This window comes from Rhizopus delemar, genomic scaffold (assembly GCF_000149305.1).
Source record: "Rhizopus delemar RA 99-880 supercont3.2 genomic scaffold, whole genome shotgun sequence".
Lineage (NCBI taxonomy): Eukaryota > Fungi > Mucoromycota > Mucoromycetes > Mucorales > Rhizopodaceae > Rhizopus > Rhizopus delemar.
In genome coordinates this window covers 5,049,360-5,061,707 of record NW_027137828.1, presented here as the reverse complement: position 1 = coordinate 5,061,707, position 12,348 = coordinate 5,049,360, and the positions used below count along the sequence as shown (strand labels likewise).

Here is a 12,348-nt window from a genome sequence, read left to right as displayed (position 1 = left end):
GGCATGGCCATTCATTTGGATGTGACAGAAACACCTCGAGATCATCAGCACAACTGAGTAGCTTAACCGGTAGGGGTGAAGATCCTAGAGTCGAAGGAGGTAATGGCAGGTCAGAAAGAGACAAATCCAGCGGACTTGGGGAGCAGCGCACACTAGGTTTCAGAAGAACCGGCGCAAGGCTCACACCAGATAAATTAGGACACGCAAGGATGGACCGCAGAAGTGGTTCGAAAGCTAGATTAAACAATAATGGAGACAAGGGATCACCTTGTCGAAGACCACGTAACTGTTTTATAGGAGATCCTAGCCAGCCATTAATTGAGATAGAGATGCGTGTGTCAAAGAAGAGGCCTGTAAGAGCAGTGATTAACGTATCAGGGAAGCCGAATCGAGCAAGCACCCTTTGTAAGTACTCAGAATGTACACGATCGTAAGCTTTTTCTTGGTCTAGTAATACTGCCACTTGAGGCAGATCTGGAGCTGCCTCCCGTAAATTTTCCATCAAAACTTGGTTCCACCACCCGTTGTCCGAGATCAATCTGTTCGGCAAAAAGCCTGTTTGATATGGATTAATCAGCTGGGGCAACAACTGATTGAAACGGTTGGCAAGCAATTTGGTAAAGATCTTTGCATCTGTGTTGATCAATGACAAGGGTCTCCAATTCGACAAAAGCTGAGGATCTCCTTTTTTGAACAGTAACACCATACGAGTCTTTTGCCAAGATGGGGGGAAGATCCCTTGAAAGGCGTCCAGAACAATCCGATGGAATAGATCAAGAAAAGGTTTCGAAGTGCTCGTCAAGTGTTTATAAACCTCAAAAGGTATACCATCTATACCTGGGCTTTTACCCGCTGGAGAGTGAGAGAGAAGAGCTATGAGGTCAATCTCTGTAGGTGCCGACATCAAAGCAGCAGCCTGCTGCTTCGAAATCTTAGTCTCATTTGGAATAGCATCCAGAAGCCTGTTCACCTCATCAACATCAATGGCATCAGGTGTATATAGCTTTTGATAGAAGTTTCGAGCCTCTGTGATAATGTCCCCAACGGTTGTCAAGGTAGAGCCAGTGGAAGAGCAACGTAAAGACTGGATTGTTTGCTGTGTCTGCCGTTCACGAATAACGCGGTAGAAATATTTGTTATTACGTTCCCCATTCTCATGCCATCGTGTAGCAGATCGGAGCATAGATTGGTGTGTGTCAGCTCGTATACGTTCGTCTATTAGAGTCTGTAATCGCTGACAGGTTTCCTCATCTTGAGTTTGGAGTCGTGCTTGCTGCAACTTGTCAATTTTGTTCTGGAACCTTGCCCGGGAGCCATGACTGTAGCGCTTTGCTGTTTGTTGTAGGAGCAATTTGAGTCGTTCCCAATAAGCTTGTGGTGAGCATTGTTGTTTATGAGTATTATAGCTAGCAGATGGAAGTGAAAAATCATTAGGTAAAGAATTAAAAAATAGAGATACCGTTTGTTCTATAAGAGCCACAAACTCCTTGTCAGATAACAAGGTGGGATTAAATCGCCAGGCTCCTGGGCCAACATCCTGTCGGTTTCCCAACAGGTCCACTGTAAGTAGGCAATGATCAGTCCATGATTTCGGAAGAAACAGCTGTTGTGCGTTGGATACCCTGGGCGCCAGAGAATGGTGATGATAGATATACAGTGGCCGTCAAAACTGGTCGCATGTTTTCATATTTTGCCTATACGCACTATCTTCTTCTTCATTTCTTAGTCTATAGCAATGAAATATAGTTCATTCGGAAGAGCAAACTCTGGACAATTATATGGTAACACAGACATCACAGTAGAGCCAGTATACTGGTAGTAATTGGCACTTAAAGTCCGACGGTACATGCGACCAGTTTTGACGGCATTAATAAGTCAACATTTTTACACGCTTTATTTAAAAAAATTAATATTTAGTCCAACGACCTTTTGCTTTAATAACTGCAGCACACCTTTTCGGCATACTTTCGATATATTTTTGGCATTCTTCTTTGGAAATGGCATAACAGGTCTGACCTATACGCTCCCATAGCTCATGCATACTAGTTGGTGGTGCCTCATAGCTATGAAATAGCTCTCTCTTTAAATGAGCCCACATATGCTCTATGGGATTTAGGTCTGGTGATTGAGGAGGCCATTCCAATGCTTCAAATGGCTGCTGGTCAATCCATTCTTTCACTACCTTCGATGTATGCTTCGGATCATTGTCCTGCTGAAACACCATTTTGGAGGAATCCAAGCCATAACTTTCCATTGTCTTGAGTAAGTCATCTTTTAAGACCTCAAGGTAGCCTTCGCTATTCATACGATGACCTACATCAACTATCCACCCAACTCCTTCCCATGTAATGCAGCACCAGACCATGATATTGCCGCCTCCATGCTTGACGGTTTGCTGTACATGTCGCGAGTTCAATTCCTCATGGGGTAGTTTCCATGCATAAGCCTTTCCGTCGGATGCAAAACGATTTACTTTAGTCTCATCAGAGAATATGACACGTTTCCAGTCATCCACAGTCCAATGTTGGTGCGATTTGGCCCACTGAAGGCGTTTCACGATGTTTTGGCTGCGTAGCAAAGGTTTTTGAGGCTTGACAAACGCTATAAAGCCAGCTTTTTTAAGAACGCGGCGTACGGTACTGTCACTTACTGACATTCCAAATTCTTCTTTTAGAGCTTTTTGGATCTCTACAGCGTTATTTTTTCTTCCTAAGGTGACTAATCTCCGGATGTAGTTCATCATGCGTTGGCTAATTAGAGATGGGCGACCACCTTCATCAACATTTCCACTCATCTTAAGAGATGAGCGGTACTTCTGAACAGTGGTACGACTAACACCAACTTGTTTTGCTATTTTGCTGTTTGACTTCTTGGATCTCAGCAATGAGTAGATGTTGTTTGCTTTGTCATTTGAAATTGCACGCATGTCGGATCTGCAATGGTATAATGTCTTAATGGAGTGCTGCAATTTAACAAAAAAACACTTACATGTAAATAATATTACGATGAAAGAAGAAAGAGAAGAAAAAAATATGAAAAAATTGCAATTAAGCCACATTTTTGTGACTATATTATGTTACTTACAAACGCCGTCAAAACTGGTCGCATGTACCGTCGGACTTTAAGTGCCAATTACTACCAGTATACTGGCTCTACTGTGATGTCTGTGTTACCATATAATTGTCCAGAGTTTGCTCTTCCGAATGAACTATATTTCATTGCTATAGACTAAGAAATGAAGAAGAAGATAGTGCGTATAGGCAAAATATGAAAACATGCGACCAGTTTTGACGGCCACTGTAATCGATAGTAGAGTTTGCAGAGCCACGATTGAAGGTTGGAGCAGTATTGTCGAAATTGTTACAAAAATGTGTTTGCAACCAGTCATACCATGGTTTTATCTTTAGATGGTTATGCTGGATCCTTGTTGAAGAGAGATGTTGAAATCTCCTAAAAGTATCCATGAATCCTCAGCCATGCTTTCCACAGAGGGGAGGAGCAGTGTTAAGGATGTTGTAGAACAGAGTCTGATCATAACGGACATTGAATAATCACAACTAAAAGAAGTATATTAAAATTGATAAAAGATAATAATCTAAATCTTTATTAAATAAAATATATTCTTCTTCTTTTTATATATAAAACTATCACTATTAGATTCACTCTATAAAGTAAACATGAACACTAAATAAGTCATGATCTTTACTATTCATCATTTCTGTAAATGAATAATAATGGATCAGGTACCTGGTCAACTTTGATCTGACTGGAGGCATTTCATATAAATATATCTTTCCTCTCAATGAAGACGAGACAACTCTCCCAGATCAGTTAAAGAACAATAAGATCTATAAAAACAACGAATTAAAAATTTTCATAATTGATTCAGTGATCATTATTCAATCAAACATGTCAATTATTGGATCTACGCTCATAACTACTCATTTACCCGCCAATTGATAGAAGAATATAAATAGCAGACTTTGTAATGTTTTCTTTTTAACAATTAAGATTGTCTTAAATAAAGTTCAGTCTCAAAAAGCATTCTTTTGGTTTATCTTTGTTATTTCTTTTACTTTACCAGAACATAACAAAGGATACATAAGATTATAGTCACTTTATTTTAGTAAAAGGAATCGGATATGATCCTGAATAGTATGTTGACATAACTTGAAATCATTTATAACATTATTCCCAACACAGATCAATAAAAGACTTTGATTAGATTTTTATATTAAGCTTTATTCATATTAACTTCACACAGTCAAATGATGGCGTGGTTGTAATATAGTTTATTGATGATATGAGCATGTTGAATAAGGAATGACAATTACTTACCGGATCATCATTAAGTCATGTAAACCTTTATCCTAACTGAGATATTATTATTAGCCGTAATATCCAATCATGGAACTAGAGGATTTTATATTCATCCGTACCATCTCCTAAATAGTCCTACATCCAGAGTTATCTGAAACCATCCCAATAGCATAATTGACAATACAAGCTAGGAACAGGCTAAACTAATAATTAGAAATAGTAATCATCTATTCTGTCGAGTTGATCATAAATCTGTCCTAATTCTTTATCCGTATCATGTCTATAAATACTCTCACTTTTTACATGTAGAATTTATCATATTCAATCTTAGTTATCTTAAATTAATAAAGAGATACCAAGTTCTAACAGTATTTCTTTATCTTTGTTGTTATACTACTTTTACCTAAAACCCCCCATCCTAAACACTCAGGACCAATGGTGTGATGACAAGCTGCTCCTGTCCTGATTTTACATGGTGATGTATCCATCATTCATAACTCGATATGAAAACAGTATTAATAAGCTACATGTAAATGTATCCAATAGACAAGCTACAGGTTAATTCGGATAATCTTCATTAAGGATAAGATGCTGCGTAAGTGCACGGTTAAACTATATTAAATCCAGGAACTAAATCACAGTCAGCCGCAGTCAATCATATACGAGTATTCTATGACAAATATAACAATAGAAGAACACGTAACCCTTATCTATCTGTCATCAGCTATATCATGCTCATTAATTATTAATCCATGACATGAAATATTATCCGTGCATGAAAAGTATAAATAGAGTACAATTTTCTTATTAAATAAAACAATCTCTTTATCGAGTCTCGTCCTCTCCTGTTCCTTTTTATTCTTGGATAAATCACATGGAATCAAACTCCTTGTAAGTACATGTTTCTCTTGAAACGCGTTGAGCCTATTATTAGTTCCTACCAAGGCAAGCAAAACTATTATAGATACAGTATATTTAGTCATACACGTGTTGTACTTACATACAACTGTCTGTCATAGTAATTTCCGGCCATGTACCTCAAATGGTTCAAGATGCTGAAGGGCAGCCTACTGAAGCTAATATTACTACTGTTGTAGAACAGTAACTGATTGTAGTTGACATTAATAAATATAAGTCTTAATACAAGATCATAATTAAAATAAAATAAAATACAAGTTTATTTAAATAAGATCATACAATCAATTCCAATTAAACATGTTCTTTTAGAATATGTATTGTACTCATGAGAGTTCTTTGATAAGAAGTATCAGCTAAAATAACCAAATCCAATCCAATGTCAGGAATATTGCTAATCTTTCACATAATTGAAATAACGCGTAAAATAACGTTATTTCAAATCAGTGAGGGATTCCCAGAATAAAAGATAATCTATGACAGACATACAAAAGAACAAATGAAAAGTTTTCATAATCATAATTATAGATAACACTTGCTAAAGTACCTGAATATTAGAAGAACGATAACAATAGAAGATATCAAGCCACTCACTCAATAAGATATAAATACCTGCCTTCAATTAGAATAATTTTTACTTTAACTTAAACTGAAATAAAGATCAGTCTCAAAAAGTATTCAAACTATTCCTTTATTTTTGTTTCTACCTTTTTTTTAAATCATTATTACCATTATACAACATAAAGAATTGAAAGGATTAAAGTGTAAAATATTTGGGGGCATAAAAATCATAAAGTGTATACATGTAAGAAAAAGTTAATGAGTGTTATAGGAATTAAGGACTATGGTATATGTTAATGAGATCAATAGAAGCGGAAGGTTGCTTATTTGAGTCCGAAAATGTTTCAATTAACGAAAATTTTCTCTTCCTGTTGTTCATCGATTTCTTTAACTCGATGCTCTGGTTTACGATGAACAATTTCCAGGCATAAAGTTCAATTAAAAAATTGCTTATAGTCGATCTCTATGAGGTTTGTAGCCATTCTAAAGTTGACTAAGGGCTGGCATATCAAATAGTCATCTTTTCTGGATAACTGCATGAAGTAACCACTGGAACCGACAATATCCATATAAATACAACTGTGGTCGGTGGTTCCCAAAAGACAATTGGCTCTGTTTAGGATAGCCGCGTTGATTCTATGATTCTTAATTTGCTGATACAACTGTGAACTAACAACTGCATCGCCCTTCTTAGCCTCGAAACTGGCAAGATTGATGGCAGTTCCGCCTTCACTTACGGAAACAAGCAAATCGACGCGACGACCAAAGACACTGCCCGAGGAAGCTGCTCTCGTATCATTGCAGACGCTTTCACCATCCGAAACAACAAAATCTGTATCGGTGAGAAGCACCTCGACAACTTCGATGAACTTTCTAACCCAGAAAGATTCTCTCACCTTTCCAGACTTTTTCAAAACATCAATTGCTCTGATTCTAATATAATTTTAGCTTACACAAAATAAAATAAAAATAGTAACGTACACTTTCTCAGTAATACAGAGCAACTGGTAGTTTGTCGAAGTCTTGTCAAGTTCTTCGTACTTTGCTTTATCCAAGTACATGACGCAGTTTCCTGTGTCCCTGTCGTTTTCAAATGGTGTGAGACCTTCAACGATTTTTTTAGCCAAAGTTGCTATTTCTGGAGGGCAAACCAAACTGACTTTTTGGGCTTCGCTTGCCATTTTCGCCTCAAGATACAAATGTTCTGGCAACAAAGATTTTAACATTGAATCAATCTTTGGACTGACAAAGCTAACAGTCGAAGACAGACACAGTTTACAGAACTCCAACTCTTCCTTAGTGTTGTTCTGTTGTATCCTGTTGCATCTTTTCAGGAGGTTTGACATCATTGTATTGATCGAAGTTGGTAACATTGTCCAAAGGATAGTTGACCTCATCAACTTCCATCTTCATTTCGACGAACTGACCGCCTTCTTCATTGAATATGTTTCCCATACCATCCTCTTGGATAAAAGAATTCATTTTGGTTTAAAAGCAGTTGTTTGTATGGTTTAAAGAGGTAATTTGGAAAATGTCCAAACTGTTTGTGCCAATTCAATTTTTATATCCGTTCCAAAACATTTTCAATCTGTGTTTCAATTTGATTTATTTTTATGTTCCAAAATGATTTCAATATGTGTTCCAATAATTTCTGGAAATAGTGTATGCAAAGACGTACGCTGGCGCCTTGGCTGGCTCCCTGGTGGTGTTCCCATACCTTGTATTTACCATCCAAATGTGAAGCTCACACGATCACATGCTATCTGGTGTCTACATATGCATCGTCGTTTACAAATGCCCGCAAATGAACCTGACCCGCTGTCTTTCCTTTTGAACAAGCTACCAACCCATCGCAAAAAGCGCAGTCCTTCTGTCAACATCAATCCATCACCTTTCGCCGCCTGGACAGTTCGATGGCCTTCCATCTGTCAGATTCTGTTTGAACTCGATTACCTGCATCATGAAAAGATCCCTCCTGAAACCACCCCTCTTGGGGTCAAGCTTGTCAAATGGCTGTGCAACAATTAATCTAGTATCTGATGATACATCTTCTTTTTCCTCTTCCCTTCTTCGTCTTTTTTCCCTTTTTGCCTATCAAAAAGGTTTTTCGCTCTATCTCCCTTTTTTGATCTGACCCGGGCAATTCAATCCCGGTAGTGATTATGTGCTCAATTGGGTTATTTAAATTTAAAATAAAAAAATATTCTTTAATCGTATGCAAAGACGTAGTTTATATTGAATGGGCTCTCTTCCTTGTCCTTACTCGATAAATAGATTCATAAATTGTTTGACTTATTTATTAGTTTTATTAATCGAGAGATATAGCACGCCTATTTCACATATACTTCGTCTCAACTTAATATGAAAGGCTGATCCATAAAGAAAGACGCAATTTGTTGTAAAGTTCAAGTCAGTTTATTGCTATTTTTAAACCAACCGTGTCTTTGTTGAACCTTTTGAACGCTGTTTCTTTCCACAGGGTGGAATTGTGCCTTTTTAATGGATAAATTGCATTGAATCGTCATGAAGTTATAAACAGTATTACGAGAAACATTAAGCTCTACAAAGCTTTATGTTAAATTTCTTATCATTTCAGTTAAAACAGCAGAAAGATTCTCGCCAATGTAATTTAAAAGAAGTTTTTTACGCTGCTCTCCAAGAATACGGCGTCGACCCGACTTTTTCTTTTTCTCGAAAATGCTTTTAGGGTCTCCGTGATAGCATTTGACCCATCTCCGGGTTGCTCGAATATGAATATCTAATTGTCTCATAGTAGCAGAAGCACTTTGGCTTTTGCTAAGATATAAATGACAAAATTTAGTTTCCTCGTCATCGGAATAAAGTGTGTAGTGTCGCTTATTGCATAACTCTATATCAACATCTTCATTGTTCCTTTGGTCTGTAATTGGATGTATTGCAAGATTAGAAGGTCTTTCTAGAGGTTTATTCATTAGGAATATAGTACGAAAACTTATTGTTTCAGTAGCAAGCAGTCCTTCGTCAACAACAAGATTCGTAGGCTCAACTCTGTGCTCATCAACAACGTGTCCCTGTTCATCTTCATGAAAAAATCGCATACTCATTTGAATGTTTGTAAAGTAAACTATAAATAGGAAATATAAAGGGAAAAGAACAAGAAGCTATAGCTTCCTTTATATAAAAACAAAAAATGCCAAGAATTATTATATGGTAATTATTAGACGACAAGTAGAAATAAACGAAGGTTCGTGAAACTGAATACGACTTTATTTTTGGCTAAAGTGACATCGTTGTTGGGCACAATTTTAAAACTGCTACTTTACTTTTTGAAATAGCTATATTGTAAATAAAAAGAAATGAAAGAGCATGCCACGTTTTTGCAGGTGTAAAATGTTTATTTGATTTATTATCCAAATAGTCTGGTGTCCCCGCATTATCACTTGTCAATTATTTCCACATTTTCTGGTATAAACAAAGAACCAATTGAGGACTTCTCAGCTACGGCTTGAACATAGCATATATATTACATCCAGTATGAAAAATGTTATTCCTGAATGCTCATGGCCCTTTGGTAAGTTACCTTTTTTAATCTCTTTCTTTTCATAGGGGCTTTTATAGTGAATGTAAATGAGTAGGGCATTTTATTATATGAAACAAATTGACTTTATTTGAATTAGGACTGGATACATAAATTATAATATGTTAAATGATTGTCATTATAAAGTTGACCAAAAGACCCTTTCAAAACGCAAGGTAGAGTTACTTTATTTATAGATTCACTCAGCCAGAAGAACTGGCTGGTAAAAATAACTATCATTCAAAAATACGGGAAAAGTTGAATGATCTTCGGGACTTTAATACCTCATTATACGGAGTTTTTCTTTTTTAAATCAATTAAATCTTTTTATAGTTGAGCAAAATAAACAAAGCCAAAACCTTTTTCTTCTCTTTCTTCTCTTTCCTTTCCTTTTCTGCCCTTTCTTTATCAGGAAACTTCTCGTAATTATAAAAAAAAGCTTTTTATAAAATGCTGTCAGACATACAACCCCACTATGAATCTATTATGGATAAATCAAATATAAAACAAGAACTAGAGCCATCAACTCAGCAACAAATTCGACCTATACCTTTTATCGTGTCATCCAACTTTCTTCCTATGATTCCAAATGATGAGCCATCACTCTTGGTAAATCGTTATCTTCCTTTTTGTTATATAAACATTTGATCCTAACAATGTTATCTCCGCAATCATTACAAACAGCATCCGTACTACATGTCTCCTTTAATTGCACCTGTTCACTTTTTAGAGCAAGACATGCTGATAAATGAAGACTCTGGTTTAGAAAACAAGCTGTTGAACGACGTCTTCTTTTCTCCAGCTGCCATGCTGAGTCCTCCTCCTTCATCCAGTGAGCTTCTTCCCAAGGTTGATGATGATGTCAACAGTTTCACTGAGTTTTTTGGTTCCTTTGAACGTACAAGCAGTATCTGTAGTAGTTCTACGATCAGTGAAGAAGATGAAGATTACAATACTGTAGATAGTCACACGCTGTTTCTTTGTGATCTTGATTTTAAAACAGAACAAGAATCTAACACAAGTAGTAGTGTTAGAATGAAGCGGAGTATAAACGAATCCATGAACACTGCTACCACTACTATTGCACCTCAAGTGATAAGTAAAAGACGTAAAACGGATATTCTGCCCAATGACAACACATTACGTAAACACACAAACTGGTAAGAAATAAGAAAAACAAAGAGGCAGAAAGAGGCATGTTACACGATTCTCATGAGGTTTGCTTAGTGATAAAGAATATCAGTGCAGTGAGAATTCAAATGCAGCAATAGATAGGAACCAAAAAAGGAATGACACGCATACACCCACACTGTATGAAACGTTTACAATGCAAAATGTTGATTGGTGTCGTTATTGTGGCACAACTGAAGGGATCAATTGGCGTCCAGGACCTTGGGGCAAACGTACTCTTTGCAAGTAAGTTGATTTAAATGTTCTTGAATGTACATACATGGCCTGTGTGCTTATATTTTTATAGTAAACATGGTTGTGATTATAAAGGTTATGGATTTGCATGTAAACTTCCAAGACTTGATCTTACTGAATATCTGAAAGAACCTATCTCAAAACGTATTAGACCTGTACTTCAGTTGTATTGCTCTATCTGTCAAAAAAAGGAATCTAATCATGATAACTTGCTGATTTTTTGTGACGGTTGCCCAAAAGCATTCCATCAAGAATGTAAAGAATTAGATAAGCAGCCGGATACGCCTTGGTACTGTACAGATACATGCTGTGATAATTTAAAACGTAAGCGTGTTGTAGTCGAATTACCACGTAAACGTTTACCTCTGATGAGAACACCAAAAAGTGCTCTTTTACAACAAGAAGCAGCAAGTTCATAGAAAAAAAAAATAGATTAATGAAAAGTATAATGTACATATATATGTTTTGTATAAAGCATTCCCTTCCCCTTTAGCTTTTTAATAACGTGTATTTATCAACTAATATCCAATGTTGAATTAATAAACTAAAAAGATGAATACATTAACAAACATACTGTGACTGTAACAGTGAAACAAAAAAAAGGTTGTGCACAGGCATGAACAGTACCTGATTTTATTTTTCTTTCCCAAATGTTAAATGAGGATTTTGCTCACTTTGCAAAGGAAATCTTGGTAGAACCAGCAAAATTCATATCTTGGTGTCCAATAGCCGATCTTGTATTGATAGTATCATCCGACGATAACATTTCACTTTATCGCTTCACAATCAAAAAACTAACATTACTGTGGACTTCAGCTTTTGATTCAACCATAACAGCTGTCACTTGGAAGCCAAACGGTACTCTCAAATAACAGAACGTGAAAAAAAAAGGCTGATTAGTGCAATTACTTAGGCAAAGAATTAGTGATTGGATGTGAAAGTGGGATTGTTTATAAAGTAAACACAAGGTATGAGAATTTAAAGATAAGTCCATGTTGGTCAAGCAATGCAGCTGAAAGATCAGCTATTTGTTGTCTTGCATGGACAACATATGATACAAAGAAAGCACAAGAGGATATTGTAAGTTTAAAAATAGGTGTATGTGTCTGCGAAAGAAAAATTGAACTTATCAAATGGTTATTCATTATAGAAAGGATTTGATCCAAAAGCGTTTGATCTAGAATCCAGTTTACCCCTTTTAAGTGATGATCCACCTGTTGAGCCATTGTAATAGACACAATACAAAAACAAGTTAAGATTGCTAACATTTCATTATTATAGATCAAGAATTCCTATTCCACGAAGACAAAGAAAACTGTTACCTGAGAAGCCATCAGAAAGTACCGAAGTACAAACATTACTATTAATAGGAACAAATGAAGGGCATGTTTATGTGATGTAAGAATACATTCATGTTAGTTAATTGAGACTCATGACGGAAGTATATAGTTTAAATGGAATCTATCAAATTGGCGTCATCAAAATAAATCAAGCACTTTTAAAGGTAAAAGTAAAGTCTATATCAAATATGATCGTGTTATTAAATACACCTAAAGAGCACATCAATACTG

General features: G+C 36.2%; 6 protein-coding genes across 6 annotated transcripts; 4 read left to right on the top strand and 2 right to left on the bottom strand.

Annotated features, from left to right (window-relative positions):
• Positions 1-2,151: 2,151 nt before the first annotated feature.
• On the top strand, positions 2,152-2,262 carry RO3G_04199 (uncharacterized protein; the record flags this gene model as incomplete). Its single annotated transcript, XM_067658789.1, has 1 exon — positions 2,152-2,262. One exon carries the CDS (start codon positions 2,152-2,154, stop codon positions 2,260-2,262), a length of 111 nt encoding a protein of 36 aa, XP_067514890.1.
• Positions 2,263-6,230: 3,968 nt separating this feature from the next.
• RO3G_04198 (uncharacterized protein) lies at positions 6,231-7,022 on the bottom strand (the record flags this gene model as incomplete). Its single annotated transcript, XM_067658788.1, has 2 exons — positions 6,231-6,729; positions 6,778-7,022. 2 exons carry the CDS (start codon positions 7,020-7,022, stop codon positions 6,231-6,233), a joined length of 744 nt encoding a protein of 247 aa, XP_067514889.1.
• A 397-nt stretch (positions 7,023-7,419) lies between these two features.
• RO3G_04197 (uncharacterized protein) lies at positions 7,420-7,824 on the top strand (the record flags this gene model as incomplete). The annotated part of the gene is made up of 1 exon (XM_067658787.1): positions 7,420-7,824. The coding sequence occupies one exon, from the start codon at positions 7,420-7,422 to the stop codon at positions 7,822-7,824; it is 405 nt and encodes a 134-aa protein (XP_067514888.1).
• A 377-nt stretch (positions 7,825-8,201) lies between these two features.
• Positions 8,202-8,879, bottom strand: RO3G_04196 (uncharacterized protein; the record flags this gene model as incomplete). Its single annotated transcript, XM_067658786.1, has 2 exons — positions 8,202-8,356; positions 8,444-8,879. 2 exons carry the CDS (start codon positions 8,877-8,879, stop codon positions 8,202-8,204), a joined length of 591 nt encoding a protein of 196 aa, XP_067514887.1.
• Positions 8,880-10,048: 1,169 nt separating this feature from the next.
• RO3G_04195 (uncharacterized protein) lies at positions 10,049-11,196 on the top strand (the record flags this gene model as incomplete). Its single annotated transcript, XM_067658785.1, has 3 exons — positions 10,049-10,512; positions 10,580-10,768; positions 10,830-11,196. The coding sequence occupies 3 exons, from the start codon at positions 10,049-10,051 to the stop codon at positions 11,194-11,196; spliced, it is 1,020 nt and encodes a 339-aa protein (XP_067514886.1).
• A 231-nt stretch (positions 11,197-11,427) lies between these two features.
• On the top strand, positions 11,428-12,226 carry RO3G_04194 (uncharacterized protein; the record flags this gene model as incomplete). Its single annotated transcript, XM_067658784.1, has 5 exons — positions 11,428-11,635; positions 11,691-11,857; positions 11,928-12,004; positions 12,059-12,125; positions 12,197-12,226. The coding sequence occupies 5 exons, from the start codon at positions 11,428-11,430 to the stop codon at positions 12,224-12,226; spliced, it is 549 nt and encodes a 182-aa protein (XP_067514885.1).
• Positions 12,227-12,348: the final 122 nt, after the last annotated feature.